The sequence below is a fragment of the Polyergus mexicanus genome, unplaced genomic scaffold (genome assembly GCF_030449975.1).
Source record: "Polyergus mexicanus isolate NDT 795.1 unplaced genomic scaffold, iyPolMexi1.0 SCAF_12, whole genome shotgun sequence".
In the NCBI taxonomy this organism is placed as follows: domain Eukaryota; kingdom Metazoa; phylum Arthropoda; class Insecta; order Hymenoptera; family Formicidae; genus Polyergus; species Polyergus mexicanus.
Window position 1 is genome coordinate 9,221,253 of NW_027223332.1, and position 20,205 is coordinate 9,241,457.

Consider the following 20,205-nt stretch of genomic DNA (forward strand, 5'->3'; position numbering starts at 1 on the left):
AAAGTTTTACAGATGCATAGAGTTTTAAGACACGCGTGATGATTCTCTAACTTGTCAGAGAATTTTTTTTTTCTTTTTGCAACGTCAAAGAGCGGTTTTTTTTTCCAACGAATAGATTTTTTATCGTATCACGATTGTCGAAGAACTTGAAGTTATAGTTCGCACATACTAAGGATCTTAGAGTCTTTTTATACACATTCGTTGTAAAATTTTACCTATAGAATTTTTTCTAGCTTTTCCAATTTCCAAGCTACTCCTTCAATTAGTAGATGATATTTTATTAGTGAATGATAGGATTATGGAGTTAACGTAAGATGATATACCATGATATATGTATGCTGTATATATTACATATCTAATACACGCGTGTTACGTCTTTATACTTTTCCGTTCATACTTTATACTCTCGGCGTCACTGCTGACTGTCCTACGTTTGTTTCGTTTTGACGACGGAAGGAAGTAGTTAAGATCAACTCTACTTCGATCACAGACGATCAAACGATCTCGCGCAACTTTTTCGCCGGGTGACTCTCGTGTAACGGCGATTTATACAGCGAGACTCCATTTCTTTTTTCCTCTCACGGACCATACGCACACTTTACCGGCTGTTGAATCGTTCGGAAGGGGCTCTCGATGTCTCGAAAGTTCTCGTTCCCGGATATTTATCACAGATGACACGCACTTTCACTCGTGCCGTATCAATTAAAAGAACATATTTTCGCAATTACTTAACCATCAGTAGAAATTTTTATCGTCGCGTTATTGCTGGTGTGAGATAGAAGTATATTATTCTTCGGATAATTTCTCTGCATTAATCTCGTTTTCTGTTTTCAACAACCTATCGATATATTGTAGAATCTATATAATTATAATTATATTTTGATAAATATAGATCTCTGGCACTCTCTTTGTTTGATCGTCTAAATAAATAGAGGATCCATAAATCTCGTCATGGATAAGAAACAATAGTGCTGAAACAATTGCATCAATCGTGCGAAATTGACATTCCTCGCTATATTTATTTCTCACTTTTATGTGAACAATGTCGCTTTACTAACGTGTCGATACTTTCAGTGTGTTGCTTGTGCAACAGACGTCTAGTAGTGGTCGCCACGTTATCTCGTAAAATCGCAATATCTATGGCCGCCTTCGAGGTCTCGCAGGTTTATGCATCCATGTTTACATTTACGAAAAGTCGTTCGAAGAAGAGTGCCGCGTGATTTGAATTTTGGATACGTCGGGAAAACCGGTACATTGCATTAACTTGTAAGGGCGAGCTGCATGTTACATAATGCGCCATGTACCTCGACATGTAAACGCTGCTGGGCGATACATATTTCAGAGGCTGGACGGAATAAGCCTCTCTCGAACGGATCCTTTGGTCCTGCAACGACGGTAGGCTATGACGTGAAGTATTACGTACGCGCTTTTCCCAGGTCCACGATGAGCATTGTACTCAAATTGACCGATGGTATCGGAATTTTGGCGCATCCGCGAACATTCTCCATTTTAATGAAATGTTCGCGTTAACGGAAGCGTTATAAATCTGACAAGTTATTAAGCCTGATGGATCGAGGGATTCATAATACGAAATGGTCTGCCAATCGGGAAATGATCAACCGATAACATCGAGGCCCTCAATTATTCAGGGTTAGCACTCGAATAACCAGCAGCAATTGCATCTCCACCGCCGATTCACTTACGATAAACGACGAATGAACTGCATAAAATGACATCTGCGCATTCCATTGAATATTCATAGCGCGCCGACAGATTCAACCTCGCAGCTCTCGATAGTACAGTAATATACGTCGGGTAAAAGAGAGTCGCTGTCTCCCCTCGAAGTTTTTGACGTTTCAGAAACAATGGGATTTTTTCCTGTGGGATGCTTTGCGCGACTTTTGTAAGATCGCGCGGAAGTGGCGAGTGGCCATCCATCGGCCGATACGGCACCACCGTAAACCTATCGAGGATCTAAACATTTTTCGACAGTTATTTCGATCGATTTTTCATGATCTCACTAATTCTTTTGCATCTCATAATCTTTATAAGCAGCAGTCGTTTGTTTCTTTCGTCTCGTGCTATGTCTTTTTTAACATGCCGGGTACGAACCATATAATTCTCGTCTTGGAACAATCGACGGGCTCGATAAAAACGCACGAAACATTAAAGTGGAATATTAGAGAATCGTTTTGCCAAAGATCTGTCAACTCCAATTGCGAGAAAATTCGTTTCACGACGTATATCTATACTAACTCCCAGTACGCGATCGTACTCGCCATTCAAATCGTCAATTCTCGATACGTTCCCGATACTTTCTCACGTATTGCTAAGATTGCTTTCCTCCCTCCGTTATTTCTCACGCGAGATTAGTCGGAGGTGCATCGTTGTAAATTATAACGGATTCATTGTGAAATTCGCGCCGAGCTCTCGGCCATTTTTCCATCTGTCATATTTAAGAGGAGTTCCGAAAGCTGTAGCAATTACCGGGCAATATCTCTGTGCAGGAATATCATATTTTTCCATTAACTTTTCCTCAAAATACTTACAAACCATTTAAAATCCCGCAAAAATGTTTTGCGCGAGATATATAAATCTGACATCATATAAACATAACATTAATTTCTTGCATTTAATTTTCGATTTAACTTTTTAATCAAATATAATATACTACCACATATGAATATACATATATATTTTTCTTTCTCTCTTTATATATATATAATTTTTTTCTACATTTTATTCAACATCAAAAAGTATTGCAATTGACAGTCTCATTTTGTCAGGTCATGACGTATATAACGTGGGTGGTTTGAGAAGCGACTTTTTGGTTCGTTGCACGCGAGAATTGAGTTTTCGTGTGGGGAAAACGACAACTCAGAATCGATGTCGATGCCGATTCGCATTGCCGTCGATGTCGTCGCCCTCGTGTCCAAGACAGCTCTCGATGAATGTTACAGCGTTATGATGTTAGAGACAAACCGGACATCGCGCACTCTTTACGTCGCGCATTATTTTCGGTAGCTCGTAAAACCGTGAAAATATTTTCTCTCGGTGCTCTGTCGTCGTAGCGTGGAGATCGTCGTGGAGATCGAAGTGCAATCAATGTCGCTCCATGAATAAACGAAGTCGATATATCGAGATTTTATCGAGAGACTGTTACATTCGATTTTATTTTGACGTCAATGAATTTCGATTAAATTACGCCGTAAATTAAATTATGAAGTAAGAAGAAATTTGCAACTTTCGAGCCTTCCCCTGAGATACCGATTATAGGATGTTACAGATACATTAACTTTAATTAATTCTTTGACTAACTTGCAATAGATTTTCTTTCAACTAAAATATCCGAGCATTAATATTATCTGAGTTGCAAGCAAATGAAACTAGAGTACTTTTGTAATCATAAGAATTTTCTGGGTGCGATTAAATAAAATCTTATCATTTAATTAAATTTTCAAATACAGACTTATTCTTGCAGAATTTTAATATGCGGTTTAATCAAAAGAAAGTTCTGCATATTTCTTAAAGCAGCTATCATTAAAATTTAATTTCTAGGCCAACATTTGTGTATATTTGAATAACCATGTTCATTATTTCGCATGCATTTCGGATATAATATATAATAAAAAGTACAATCGTATAATCGAATGAAATAGATCATAACGAATATTGACGCGTTAAAAATTTACAATGCAGCACTATGTAATTTTTCGGATAAATAGGAAAAGTGATCCAATCTCGACGGAAGGTACAGGACGCGTGTTTCGTAAAAAGGTAAATGCACATACGCACGTGTAAAGCTCGTTGCATATTTTCATACGTCTTCACAAATTTATAGATATATGAAACGGAAGGTGGATAAATTATAATATCGCCGGAATTTACATTTATGTATCTACATGGTAAATTTCGCTATTTTTAGCACGCATCGTTTCGTCTTTCTCGAAAGTACGCCTACTTTTTTTTACGTCGCAATTTCTATTCGTGAATTTTAGCACCTTCGACGTTCTGTTCTCGACATCTCTTGATTTAATCACGCTAAATAAATGCCACGCGAGTATTCAGTGGATTTTCGGTGCGTGCAATTTGTGCTTGACGTTGTCAACAATGGCACAAGTTGCAGTAAAGTCTGGCATTGCAACACGGCTATATGCAAAATATCTCATTATCACGTGTCATACTTCATGGACTAGTTCCCGGATATTACAATGATGAAATACGTTTATGTCCCCCCCATACACATGCATTATGCGAGCATTGCTTAGTTTTTAATAATTCTAAGAATTAATAATATCCGCTATCTCTTTTTCGAATTTTAACGATAATTAAAATTAACTTATTTGCAAAAACTCCATGAGCCAAGCATAAAGTTCACTTACATAATTAAATACTATTACACAGAGAGAAACCAACTATATCATTCATCAAGTTGAAATTAAGCCTCAGAATTTTACGAGCACTCGTTGCGCTGTAATCGTAAAAATTGAACAAGCTAAAAATTACATGTTGCGACGTTCTACACTGGTGAAAGTCTCGCTTTTTCGTGGTTAATAATAGCCCGTAAAGTTTCCGAATAAAGGCGAGGAAAAAATTCTGACCTCGTAAATGCTGATGACTCTATCTAGACGCAATTTGATAGCATTTGCCGTCTTATTAAGAATTCTAGCGACGTACTATCGCGCTTTTTCGTAAACTTTTCCCTTGCTGTTTTACGGATAGATGAGGAGTCGTGAACGAGAAAGAAGTCGAGGATAAACTTTTGCGTACGCGATCGCTATCATTATCCGGCGAATTACTCACGTGTACACCGTCGCAAATGTATGATTAGGATAAATGAATAAGTTCTGTGACATCAACCGACATTTTTAAATTTTATGTTGTATATTCCTGTCGCAGAGCAACGCCAATTTCGACTTTTTAAGAAAGTGCCTTATCAGCGTAAACTTTTTCCACGAGAGCCGAATATCGTTTTAAGCAAACTTTTACTTAATCGCGTTTATACATTTTTAAAACATTTACATGTTTGAATAAATCGACAAAGAGATAGCGAATTTAAATTCAACACAATTTTAATTGCTATTTGTATAAAATCGCGCATTTTTAATCCCATGGAAAATGCAAGGTGAAAATTGATTTTGTGAAGAATTGGGATCATATCTCAGCGCTTTCCAAGTATTGTACTTATTCACCAACTTTCTTTCCATGAATTATTCTCTTACCTAGAAATTTCTTAGGCGCATTTCTTCATTTTGTACTCCCGAACCACACAAGAAACGTATATATTTTCTCAAACTTTTCTCGAGATTTGATATATTCTACGCTACTTAACATCCCAAGAGGAGAATTTCTATGTGCCACGAGAATCGTTAGACGCAAATGAGCAAGCATCTTGAAAATTATCATAATTACCATTGTCTTCTGCCGCGCGACGTGATAATATCATAAAAAAGCGAGCATATTACGCGATTTAATTTTAATTTTATGAGAGTAATCTGTTTTTTTCATCTGGAGATGTTGCTGCGCAAAAATGTTAATATTTCAATCGTTCCTTTAATATACTTTTAATATTAATATTGTTCGCGATGCAATAAGTAACACCGTTTCAATATTAAGTGGTACTTTTCACGAAATGTATTCATACATAAGAATAGCCTTTAACATCTGAAAGTTCATGTAAAGCAATAGACAACATTATATCATTCTAAAAAAAAACTGATAAAGCGTCTATATATCTGTGACCCAGTTACATTTTTACTTGGAAAATTTGTGGCGAAAATTTCAACCACAGCCGTCAAGCGTCGCTTTATGAAACTGGCGAAGTAAATTCTGATGTCGTAAAGACGGGACTTATGACGAGAGAAATCAGAAGAGGACGGGCTGCAATCTACTGACGGGTTCTGCGACAGAACAGCCGAAACTCTTCCGGTATCTTTTCGTTTCGCTCTTCTCATTTCCTCACCTCTGTCCCATTGTTTCTGCCTTGTCTGCGGATTTCCTTTTGTTCTCGATGAGTCTCTTTCGCCATTGTTGTTCCGCAACGTTCGTTTCCTTTGACGTTCAGTTCAGCGCGCTTTAAAACTCGAGAAAAATACCGCGCTGCTACTTAAGACGCAAGAACCTCGTTCTTTTCTTACTGAAAGCGATCTTGCAGTTCGGTAAAACGGATGGGAACGCAAAATGAAATTTCGGAATCGTTTATCTTGGCCACGGAGAGAAATTTTATCACGGGCCATTTCGTTTTTATCATTCTGTCTATTGGTTCCGCACCGACTATTGTATCGTATCATAATGAAATTTGCGTTAACTTATGTACACTTGTATTACTTCTTTTAACAATATTTTAAATTAGTTTTTAAAATATCTATCGCATATACATTATAAAGTTTTTTGCAAAACATTTTTTTCTAATAACATAACAAGCGCTGATCATGCACGCATAACTTTTTCCCACACGATATTTAATACAATTATGTCAAGGAAAAAGAATCTTCACCGTATAGATTCGATTTATCAAAAAGTTTCCCATTCCTCGTTGCCTCGCACCATATTTTCCTTCTTCTGGACATCTATCTCCTCCGCGTCGTAATTAATCATTGGTGAAGTCCAGGGTATCTCTCGTGGTCTCGCGCCTGTTTTAGCGTCCGACAGAAGTTTCCTTCGCAAAGACATCACACGAGGATTAGGGACTTCGAAACTTTTGCGTCACATTTATCTCGGGAACGTCGATACACCTTGGTGTCATTAAGAATTTCATGCACACATTTTCGCCAAATTTTCCACTCGTATAAGAGATTAAATAACTATCTAAAAATATTCTTGCAAACATATTTAAGATATAATTTTGAATTTAATAATTTATATAATAATGTATACAACTATTAAAATTTGAACTATTCTAATTTACAAGGGCTTTAATTCTCCAACGAGCTGTCTGTCAATTAGAAACGTGAAGCAGCGTCGTTGCAGACAGCATTATGCGACCGCCTCCGCGCCGCTCTCCCAACAACAATATCGCGCCAAACTACGCTTGATTATGCTTAAAAATGCACGCGAATGAAATTTACATAATATCACGCCACTGTAAATTCCGAATAAGGAGGGCGCGTTGCACGCGACCGTTCGCGAATTTCATTAATCGGACAGATGCGTGCGTTGCGTGTATCTCATTTAAAGTTGTGTTTGTTTGAACATTATCATGACAAAGGGTACGGCGTGGGTGCCCATGTAACCGCTCTGCCTCGTGTTCTCTTGTCAAGCAACGTGACAGCTTTCATTCACAGACGTAAGAATATAATAAAATCAAAAGTAAGACAAGCAGAAAAAAAAATTATAACGTACTTTTTAAAGCTCCGAGTTCGTTAAAACAGCGATGCAAAATGTTGTGATCGTTTATAGATAATTGGATTGATTGTGTAAAATAGCATAACGAATTAGAAACTTATAAGATATAAATATACGGTCATACGAAAACTCGCAAGTAATCCGTAAAGTGAAATTTTTACTAACCGTGAAATCGAGTGGAAAGAATGCATGCCAAAGAGGTATTTGTCATCCTTCCCCTTAAGGCATCACTTTATTTAAGAACACGTGTTCGCTTCATGCATCGTTTTGCGCGGGATGAAATTTCATTAGGTCGCATCGATTACACGAATTCTGTGGCAGTTATAACGCGATTGTGACACACATACGAGAGACACGTTTCGGAAGAAAAAAAAAATAAGTACGAATAAAATTGTGTTTAATGAATAATTTTTTTTCAATTGCAACTTGGCGTGATTTAAAGACGCAGTGCGACGATAGCCTGGCCTCATTGTTTTGGCACGAAATGTTTCAATAACGAATCATCACAAAATAAGGATATCCATCCAATAATTAAAAAGCAAATGTTATTTTGAAAATTCGATAGAAAAATATTTAGGAAGTACGTAAATAATGAGTAATTAACGAACGTTTAATTAAACGTCCATATTTTTTTCGAAAAATATACGTTAACTTCTCCTCGGCATTTCTCGTATTTAAAGGCAATGAGACACGCTGAATACAACGGCAGGGACTACGATAATAAAAAATTGTCGCACCGTGCCAGCTACAAAGTGCTCGAGTCTACTTATTTGAGTCTTGTCAAAAATTTATCATTGTCTTTCTTACTCGAAATATCGACTAGGAGGATCTTGGCACACTGCCTTATTTTCCTTGCGTCTGCACGAATGAATATTCGTAACCAAACATTATACACACACACTATTTCGCAATAATATATGATGGCCGTGACTCACTGTAGTTGATTTAGTAAGAATTTCTTTGGCATATAAAATAAATAAGAGTGCATTATCAGCAGAGCTAAAAAGAATTTTTTTCCCGCAGTAATAAATGTATGAAATAAGATTCGATAATCTCTCTTCTTTTTAAATAACAAAACGCTTCAAAAATCAAATGCTATCAATCGATTATATAAATCTACAATAAAAGGAAATTAAGATTCAACGCCTTTGATAACAAATTATATCGTCAAAGAAGAAAAATTGTAAAATTGTAAAGATACAGCAATAATTTATTTCACGTTTCATTATTATTATCATTTCTATATTTTCTGTTAACAAAAATCTCTTCATATTTTTTGAATAATAATAATCTCTTATATGTGTGAGAAAGTACGATATTATATTCCAAGCAATTCGTGTAAGTCTCGGACGTAATCTTGAAAAAATATCGATCGCATGCACCTCGGCATTCCAGCAAATACTTGGGTCTAATAGCAAGGAATTAATTGGTTACCCTCCCTCAAGTTCCACACCTTCCACACCCGCTGACCGACAATCCCCGTTGATATTGGTGGTTTGCCACCCGCCACGAATGCACCTTGTCGCGGTTTACGCTCGTCGATCTCCCGGGGTTACGACGTTCTCATTCGATTCACATGTAAAATCTCATTTAAATTCTTAAATGGATTAAAGCGCGAAGAAATGTGAAGAAAAAGTCAATCTTAAAGGTTCTTAACATCGTTAACGTATCATTCCTCGATTTCGAGAGAAACGATGATATAATATAAATATATTACAATTCTTTGATATTTGATATTCTTTGATAACTGAATACATTTTGAGGAATATCTTTTCATATTCTTTTCATTATGTCCTGAAAATCAATATATTGTTTTTCTACAAATCAAATGAAATCGGCAAACGCAATTAAATTTGACGTAAATAATTACATGGCAATTGCTCGAGACTCAGGTGTTTATACGCATTTCTTATTAATTAACTTTTTTGTCTATTATCGCGTTATTTATGACGAGATTACTTTGTTCCCGAAGCATCAACGGACGCGTCACGTTTCGTACCTTCTGGGTCCGCGAGCGATTTAATGGCGACGACAATTCATCGACATAGTAAATCCACTTGCGCTTCACAGTTTCAAGTTATTTAATTACATTATATATACATGTATCACAAGCTTAATGACTCATTGTCAAATCCCTTTGCACCTTTGAGAGTCATCATAATGCTCAAAATTTAAAAGGTTAATACACGGCATTACGATTTGTTGATTTTGTCCATGAAAAATTAAAAGTTGGCTCTACCAATTATTACGAAAGCAAATGGCACTAATGTATAATGATTCATGTAAATGTAAAACGGATAAATTATCTTCAATTATACTGTAACAATAAAATGATGAAAAATTTTACATTATAATTAATACATTAATATTAGTATATAATAGTATATACAAGGAATGTTATTTTTGAAGAAGACATAGCTCTAAAACTTTCTTCGTTAATAAAAACTGTTATCAAAGACTATAAAGCATAATTGTATCCACACACTTCGCTAATTCTAAGATATTTTATGTATCTCATTTTCAAACTAATTAAAAAGTTTTATTAATGAATGAAAATGCAAAAATCAAGCATTGCATTTGCATTTTTACCCTTATACTATTTCCTGCACAGAGTAATAGCCTCAATTAGTATTCATTTATGACATTTGATTCTTAATCGAGTTCGTCAGCTCTCAACAAATTTGTATGACAATTTAGAACTTGCACACTCCAATCGCTTGCGGTCACACCGTCCGTTTCGGCAAGGATTGTCAATCGGTTCGCAAAAGTTTCTGATTCTCGAGGGGAGGAGTAAGATAATCAAATTTCCCTGGTCACTTTGAAGGCTGTTACGCAGTAATGGTGTTATCGGCGACTCAGGCAGGTTCGTCCAAGTCTCACCTAATGTTGCGGCTCCTCAGCAACATAGCATACCCATGCGCAGCGTTCGTTACGTGCTTCGAACTTTGCCGGCTATCCTTGGAAATCCTGGCGGGGGCTAATAGAAACTACATGAACAAGATTCGGCAATCGATTATTCGCGGTCGTCCGCTCTTAATCATGCGAGCTTAATCATCGTAGATATGTCTTCCCGAGTGTTTCGAAGCAATCGAAACATCATTGATCTCTCGTTGCAATAAGCGAGAATTCATAAATCATTCTATGTTGCTGCGGCAAATTATCTTCATTTTTCTCTCATTATATTGTATGTGAATCTTTCAGCTCTTAAAAGTTTAGAAAGACACAAACATACATAAGGCTTATTATATATAAAATTAGAAAACAATATAAAATCGGTATTATGAGAGAAAGCGATGACTAATTATCAGAAAAATTTAGGAGTCATAGGAATATTATTAATCCTATAAATCTCTCTCTCGAATCATCGAAATTATATATTTTTTCACGATTGAAAAGACGCAATTTCATAAAATCGGTCTAAAGATCGCATCCAAGTTAGTCCTATAAATCGACGCTATCAATCGGCAAATCATAATTACGATCATTTGAATCAGAATCTGCTACAAACAGGATATTTCCGATAAGGAAAACTCAGAAGTTTGAACGATCTTCGAACACGATGCGATTTGCGTTGATCTACGTTATTCGGAAAAGTCGAAAATACTCGTGCGATTTTATCCTGATCTCTCTTAGTTTTTGAGGGAAAAGAAGGGAGTGTCAGCAATATAGCAAATGTTGTAAGCTTAATGTAGGTGCCCTAAATCCGCGAGATTGACGTTAAACCGGCGCGTTGCAACGCAGTTTAACGATGTTTAATTTTTTTGGACCTGTTCAGGAGTGACCATTCTGCTGTCGCTGACAGTTTTCCTGAACCTCGTGGCAGAAAGCATGCCGACGACTTCGGACGCTGTCCCTTTAATAGGTACCTATGATTGTCAAACAACGATAACTCGCATCTAGCACACAAACATGTTTTTACAATGTCTGTACATACATTCATATGTGTATATATCCGTGAAGAAGGGGGTGCGCCACGATCATCTGACACAATAGCGGTAATTATTCAGCATTACGCGTATTGACGATACGCATCATGCAACGTTCATATTTATATAGTAATATTAAATGAAATGAGAAAAAAAAATGTACACATTATTAAATTAATTTCTCTATCTAAATTATACCAAGTACCATCGAGTTACCAAGATGGTACTTAGTTCGAGGATTATTATGTATAATTTCAAAGTAGGATTATGCAAATTTCGAAACTTTAATTAATTATTTGATAATAAAGATGATGCAATGGCGCGCCCCATAAACGTACCTTCGCCTGTTTTTTGCGCAATTCTTAGAAAACCTACGACGAAGTAACCAGACCAGTAAAGGTGGAAAATCGAGCGACGATGACAAGTGAATCTGTCTTATCGTTCGGATAATGAGCGCTTGAAAGCGAATTCGTGAATCGAAACACGCCGAAAAGGGCAACTCAATCGTTTCTCGAAAGGGCTGGCGTGTTCGGGCGACCTACCGCTCAAAAGGATTGCTCCGGCTCGAATTAAATACGTGGTGGAGGAATAAGGAGGTCACCGCGCGAAAATCAGGATTATACGTTTCCCGGGAATCGATAATTCCCTCTTTTCTCCTCTCCTAGGACTTATTATCCAGTATTCTACTCTATCCTTAATTTCCTTTCGATCCAGAGTTACGAATAATTTTCTAAAATCGTACATTATCTGCGCGAATAGATAGCTTCTGTCGTGAAACCGGATGAAAAAAAATTGGAATCATTAATTCTCCCATTTTTTCGCAAAATTATTTGTCTGGCAAAAGGTTGTTAAAATTTCGCCATGACGAGTCACAATCTTGCTTTATTTTCGACACGGCGGGACAGTTGTTCCTGGGAGGAGGAAGAGAGAGAGAGAGAGGGGGGGGGGGGTATCAGACGAAGGAAACGACTTCCTATCACGGCAATTCCGGAGTATATGTCGCGTTCGTATAGGATGCCGAGAATGTCGCAAAGGATCGCGCGGATCAACGCTAAGAGCTTTCAAATCCTACCATCGGTTTATCGCATTTTAGCGGTACAGGCTTGCTATCTCTCGCCGGGAAAAGAAGTGAAGAACATCGCGAAAAATTGATCTCCGTCCAGATTCCTCGCGCGTTAAACTCGTCAAATTGAATTCCTCGCTTATACTCACCGAGATTGCTGCGTCCAACTTTTAATAGAAAGAAAACAATACCTTTTGTTTAAGCAGATCCGGAGTAGCGAAAAAAAGATGTCTACGTCTTATCTCGCCGTAAAATGTTCCTTGTATTTTTCTCGCCGAATAAGAAAAAACGAAAATGCGTTTTCGACGAGTAAAACACACATTAGAAATGTTGCAATTGCTATTTTAAGTGGATCGTTCGATTTAAAGAGAATTTAGTAGAAAGAGAGAGGAGACAGTACACTCCTTTGTGTCGTGAACGTTTTCCTTCGTCAGGAAATATTTTTAAAGACATAAGCAGATTGCATTCGCGTCACGATATTTAAATTGTCGCAATTAAAGTGTTCTCTGAGCGGATTGTTCGGTGACGTCATAAAATTGAAGCAACATCAGACGCGAATATTTTTATACAAGATGCCGACGATCTGCTCGCTATTCAATTACACTCGTAAATATATAGTTAGCCCGCTCATTCGCGAAAGATGACTCATTCGTGGACAGGGACTCCTTGGAACTCTTTTATGTATAATTTTATTTTTATACTTGTGTACATCGATGGTAATCGTTATGTCGAAATAGCAAGCAGTAAAGATGTGAACGTCGAAAATAAAATCTGACGAACAAGCTGAATTATGTACATTCCGTTGCGATATCAGCATGAGATGATAAAATAGATTACAAATTATATTTATACGTGAAAACGCTATAGTACATGATCGTTAAAATTAATCTCTACAGTTATGACAGAAACTAAACAGAATTTTAGAACAGAGCTCAAGCCGGTAGCTCAAGCAGCTCGTTGATGCTATATTTACATAAAACGCTTGATTGCCTAGCTCACATCTTTGTTTCTTGCCGTACCGAATTAGTTGGTTTAATTTCTGCGACGTGTCCCGAATGCGTTTTGTTTCCTCGGATACTCATGTACAACGAATTTGTTTTTCGATTTCTTTTTTACGATTACGACATCCTAAGCTTTGAGATTTCCCTCGTAGAGCCTATATACTGTTGCATAATGTTTTCCATATAAATGTCCTGCACACATATATCTACCTATATGAGCCTGTTTAGTATTCTCCCTCGATAAACAGCGTGTCAACCGCCCATAAAATCGTCAAACAATCGATGTAATTGTCGTAACATATTTTTTTACCTAATAAAAGACCCATTGTGATGTAAAAAAGCTTGATATATAGTAATCAATATTATAAGCTTAAAATTTTGTAGTTTAATCTTTGCGAATTTGGAAGTCAAACAAGCGTTTTTTAACATTTACATAAATCTCGCGATAAAGCAAATCGAGTATTAACAAAACGTATAATCCTGATGATCGTCCGGCGTAAGGATAATCAACTGTTACCTCGTTTAAAAAAGAGATTGCAAAAATGAGAATCAACTCAGATACGAACGATAGAAGCCAAAGAAATCACGTTGGATTAATACTTTTAGGGATTCGTTACCATCGAATGCAAGCGGTGGATATATCTAGTACGATGCGAAAAGTGCACTTTTCATATTCAACGCATAGGTTGAATTAAAGCACTTTCACATTTTAATCGCGTTACTACACACGGCGTCCTAGATTACCGCGAACAAGTGAGATTCGGAAGAGGCGCGAGTTGAAATCAACGATCACGGTAACTTCAGAATTCGTGATTTGCGATTTTTGAAATGTTTTTTATCTAAGGATCACCTAAAAACGAGTTACACGAAGGCAATATATCTTTAGCTGTTATAATTCTATTAACTTTTTACTATCTCGATTAATTAACTTGGTTTAATTCTAGTTATAACGAGAACTTTCCACCATCTCTTTCTCTACATCATCGTTCAAACTATAATAAGAAAGGGAAAATTTGATTAAGCGCACTTTGGTCTAATTAGAGTTGGCGCAACAAACTACGTATAATAAACGTTATTCCACGCGACGATGCGCGATGCGCAGGAGAAAACCCATCGATTTCCAAAAGCTGGTTCCTTCTGTTGTTTAATAAAAGGAAGAAGAAGAGGGGAAAAAAAAGGAGTATTCTCACGCACATACACACGGTGAGGATTGTCCCTATAATACTTTCCCTTCTCCTTTGGGAAAGAAAGTTTAATTAAAGTCCGTGGCTGAGATAAACGCGTCGTGCGATGCATCTTAAAACAAACTCCCATGAGAGCGGCGCTGAACGCAAATTCCTTTTAAGCTCTATTTCGTATCCACGAAGTGCCCTTTCTCGCCCTTTTACAGATCCATTTGATGGGCTATTTCACTGCTGTTCCAACCCCTTCAACGTCCAACAGTATTACAGAGAATTACATTGCGTAGCTAGTAATTTCTTTCAGTCCATAAAGCAACAGAGAAAGAGAGAGTGAAAGAAAGAAAAGAAAAAGGATAGAACGATCATCGAAAACCAGAAAGTTCTTCTGGCATCTCTTAATTAGCGAAGTCTAGTAGCGCGAAGTAATTAGCTTCTAATGAGCGTTCAGTGAACGTTTTGATTGCTCGTAGCTGATTCTTTCGTTTCGTGATAAGCGACATATTTGGAAGAATTAGCGCTGTAACAAAGTGGCAATATGTATCTTGACAATCCGTCCAATAAAAAACTTTCTGCACCGTCATCATGATTATTGAAATCTACCGATTAATCGTTTCTTCTCGTCGCGCTTCACAAGAATAGAAGACTACATTCTCCCTTTCACGTACAGGAAGGAAAGTTACTTCCGTGAATCGGAGGTGGTTGAATGAAATCGCTAATTTAGCATGAAGCAGCACACTTGGTAGCACGAGCTGCTAATTACATGCTTGCTCGCATAAAGTCGCTTCTGATAGCTTCTCGATGAATTATGCAATTAAGATAATTCGGCAAAGGTGCCGGATTGTTAACCCAATTAACGTTAGTAATTTTGATTTTCCATCTTTAGCCGATCAAACATCATCGAATATTATTTATTATCGAGATAACAATCAAATATATATTTTCCTATATAATTAAAGTGCTTAGATTTTTAAATTGAAAAAATATGCCTTGCGTTAACAAATTTTGGATCTTTCTCCGCGAATAAAAGTCATGGAGAAAAAGATATCGCGGTTGAAGAGTATTTATAACTAAACATAAAAATTTTTATATTATTATTTCCCATTTAGCACACTTTACATTAATTTTTTTTAATCGTCCAATTCTGCTTAATTTTAAGCGCCATGAGTTTTGTTCGCGTGTCATACAATATTTTTCATTTGACGAGACGTAAATTTTTTTTTCACCCTTTATATATCCTTTGTAACGTAGAATTCCCCTCAGGCGGAGATAAATCAAGGCAATGTCTCGAAACAATTTCAATCGTTTTCCATCGACTGAATGATCTCGTCATTTGAATCGTCCGTTCGCACCATCGATAGAGGCGTTCTGTAACTGCTCCGAAATTGACAGATGAATAATTTCGTGATTTTCTCTCTCTCTCTCTCTCTCTCTCTTTATGATATTTTCTCGCGCGATTAATGCTCAACGTTCGCGAAATATGGCATTGAGTCGTGCGATGTCTTCTCTTTTTTTTTTTTTTTTGGAAATTTTTCGATAAAAACCTGCCAATTCGTAAACGCGCTCTCATTTGCGCCGATGAAGTGCGATGTCGACTGAGAATTCGCGATGCATATCTGTAATAAATCGAAATGTAGTGAATAAATGCTTGTTGTGTAAGCTGATATTCTCGCAAATCGAGACAGAGCGCAATAGGAGTTTCTCCAACTCGAGGCGAAACGAAACATTTTTAATTATTGCGATACCGCGCGCTTATTTGTGAATTTCTGATTATCGGAAACGTATTGTATAACTCGCGAAATTGTCGGACGAATGCGGCCTCTAATATCGATCAGCGAACGCCGATTGCCGTAAATATAATCGCACAAACGCAATTCGCAAATTTCATTTAAACGCTTTAAAGTCGTTGGAATTGAGAAATCCTGTGTCGCGAATAAACCGTGGAACGATTTTTCAACGCGGTGACAATCCGAGAAATTGCACGATATTTACACAAGTGGCGTCAAAATTATTGCTTTGCAATTCTTTAAACAATTCCTCATTCCGAGAATTTAAATTTTTTTCGCGTTTTAACATAAAGGAGATGAAATTTCTCGCTGATGTTAACCAAAAGTATTTCTCCAAGAAAATGATTATTGCGGTAAATATTCAGATTTTAAATGGGCTTTTAATTACTCCATTTACCCTGCTATATATTTATGGCTGGGTATTTAATTATTATACAAACGTGCGACAAAACCACCGGTCATGTTTCCAACGTTATATCATTTCTTTCCATTATGCTTATTTTCACATTCTATATTTGGCACCAAATATGTCTGTTTGATCCCGAATGGCATTTATCCAATATGACAATCGCGAATGGCTATCGTAAAACTGCGCGTTGAATACTGAATATAAGACTCAAACGTATGTCTTAAGACAAATTTCGTTAATTAATTTCGATCATAATTTAACTGTCTCATTTATTTTCAAATGAATAGCAAGGAGCCGTTCTCTTGAAGCTTTTCTTAAAATCTCAATCTATGATTATTTCACGTTGAATTTAGCTGCGAGTTACGCTTGACAGAGTAGCTCTAAGGAAATTTAATAAATCGTTCTTATAGCGTTAATCGAGGCATTGGCGAAATCGGCTCGACAGCTTCAGCAATTTCAGTTTTGTCCGTTTCGCTCGGGGCGATACGCAATTTCGGCTTAAATCGGCGAAATAATCCGTAACGATGACAAGAAAATAACGCGAGACGGGAAGCCGATACGCGCGGCCGACGAACCGGGTCCGCTTTGTGCTACATAACGTGCCATCTCGGAGCGTCGCGTCGTCGTTCATCGCCGCGCGCTATGCAAATTTATGCAAGAGCGCATGGGCTATCGCGTGGAATAGTCGACGAGGAAAAGCAGGCCCGTCAGCCACGTCGAAGTGTGCGAGCAGCTATTGCATCACTAATATGCGCGGCTTATAGATACACCTTTCATCGCCTTCCGATATACCGATATCTCGCGCGAACTATAAGTTACGTCTATCTCGAGAACCGAATTTTACAAAGGCTGCTGGAATTTTTATCGCTACGGCGTACCTTGAAATCGCTCAACGCATAATTGTTTCTATTTAATCCGACACGCGCCGGGAAGAATCTTTGGAAAGAGTATGTAACTGCAAGGGAATTTGTCGCGAAAGAATATGCATTCAACGAGTATCCTTTTGTTCATCGCGATAAATGTATCATATATAATGTTTCGAAACTCTCGATTTTAATTCTTTTTTACGTTCATTATTAAAATCTAGAAAAGATCCGTATCCCAAATTCGTCGAGAAATTTGTCTAGTTAAGATTAAAGTTTGGAAGGGTAGATTAAAGTCCGTAAGAATGCACTCAAGTAAAGTAGTCGAGTCAAAGTTTGACATTTTATAAAATTTCGTTACTTATACACATATATTTTTCTTACTTACAATCCATTAAGAGATATATTTTTTATTAATAACTCTGCTTTTTTTATTAAAAGTTTGTCACGGTCGCGTTATGCGCGCGATATGCACGGACTTCCGCAGCAACATGGCAAATTAGCAGCCTTCATTCTAGATTACGAAGTTCTCGCCGCTGGGACTTTTTTGAACAAAACTACACGACTTGCTTTCGGGATAAGTTATGTATTTTACCGCGCCTTCAAATATGAAACGTTTAATTAAAACTTTACGGCATTCGTGGGTATAACGATCGCAGACTACGATACATCGATATTCCACGCCGTTAATTGTCTATTTAGTGGCTGTTGGAAAAAGTTTTCGATTAGGATATTATCGTCGAGCATTTTAATGCGAGACGGGAAACTTTTGTTGTCGTCGCAGAACGCGATTTACTATTCATCTCTACCTTGACCAACGTTATCCGTATTGCGAATAATTTCGAACGTTTCATTTACCAGGCACGATCCAAAAGAGATCACGCGCAGCGAATGATGCAAATTTCTATTTCCATCATGAATCTGGGAGCAACGATATTGAATCTCGAGATTCGACGCAATATATCGGAAACGGACGACATCAAAAGTTTTGAAAAATCGGATATGCCACTATATAGTATATATAGAATATATATGTGTAACATACAATATATATGTATGTATGTATGTATGTGTACATACGATCGATCGATGCGAGCAATAGGCAGTCGAGAAATCTGGAATAAAACATTTTTGGCAGAAGATTATTGCTCGCGGGCAGTTATGATGAATATTTTTCAATAGAATCATCTCTTATATGGACCGTTTATTTTGAAAGTGGTGCAAGTCCATTTTCTTTTGTTTCGAGAAAATTAAATGTTAGCAGATCTGACAATTAAAAAATATAGGTTGATTATGTGAAGTCTGGGAATGTTTGTACTAATTTATCAATATGTAATTTGATTATATAAATTTCTTTTAGGCGAATTTAACTAAAATAATATATATTTCCAGGCTGCAAATGGACTTACACCACTTTCATAATTAGTCAATTGTAAATATCATTTAATTTCAATTTTGAAATAACAAATATCACTTAAAATATATTTCATATTAATCCAATTTTGTTTATAAATAATAACAAGAAATAAAATAGAATTAGTATTTTTTATTTTGAACGTTAATTATATTTATATATTGTTAAACTTAACACAAGATATTAGTATTATTAATTATTTATGCTCTTCATGTGGCAGTGTTTTGAAATATTCATGATGCACAGGAGGTATATAAGGTAATAGCTGCTGCATATCCTTATATTTTTCGTATGTAATAGGCCTGGCATCGTGATGGAAATGGGACTTACACCACATTCATAATCAATGGTTACGCAATTTCTTTTACCGGCCAATTTTAAATTGAACAAAGCATTGGTATTTTTTAAGATATTAAATACTAACTAGTTATAAACAAAAAGTTTACACTAAATTAAGCATAAATTACGTCATATCTCATTTTTTTAAAAAAAGGACTTACACCACTTTCAAAATAAACGGTCCATATATTGATAGATAATTCTCTATAGGAGAAATTTAAACAAAAATATAATAATAAAAACAAGAGCGGACACGAAAATCATGAAAACAGCTGTTATCGATACAGTGTTTATCCTGTTTTTATAAGTATTATTAAAAACTTGATATAATTTTTTTCTATAATGTAAAACTTTATTAAAAATTGAAATAATTCTTAACATATATTTATATTTTTGTAACACACTAAGTTTGATCGACGAAGATGGAAAGTCAATTTGCTACTTATTCATTAATAGAACTCAACGTGTATTTTTTCAAGTAACACTAATTAATGCAAAAGGCGCAGTAGTACGCATGTTTTATTTTGTTAAAACGCTAATTCTTCGCGTGTTTGGTAAATTTTATTAATGGTTATTGATTACCGAACAATGCAAAAATGAACTGCTATCAACGCGTACTCTAATTCTGAAAGAGCAGATCTTACGCTGTCAGTGTATTATATCAAGTGAGGCTTTCGACTATTATAAATTCAGTACGATCGTAAAGCGATATTCTCGACACAAATCCCTTGACAGACCTATTGAAAGTATTAGCAGAAATTTCATTGTCGCAGCCGAACAAAGTGCAATGATGCGATGGTAAATTCAATCGTAAATCCAATAAAACCACGATTCAAATAAAATCCATGAAAAATCTTTTAACTCTTCGGCACCCAAATAGC

At 36.5% G+C, this 20,205-nt stretch overlaps 1 protein-coding gene across 10 annotated transcripts in view; it reads left to right on the forward strand.

Moving 5' to 3' along the window:
- Window positions 1–20,205, forward strand: part of Nachralpha6 (nicotinic acetylcholine receptor alpha6) — a 223,693-nt gene that overhangs the window by 144,400 nt on the left and 59,088 nt on the right. For 7 of the 10 annotated variants that reach the window (XM_070305201.1, XM_070305202.1, XM_070305205.1 and 4 more), the window contains one exon: window positions 11,120–11,206. The exons of the other annotated variants lie outside the window; for them this stretch is intronic. In XM_070305201.1, coding sequence (XP_070161302.1) covers window positions 11,120–11,206 — 87 coding nt within the window. The remainder of the gene's footprint in view (window positions 1–11,119; window positions 11,207–20,205) is intronic. 10 annotated transcript variants of the gene reach the window in all.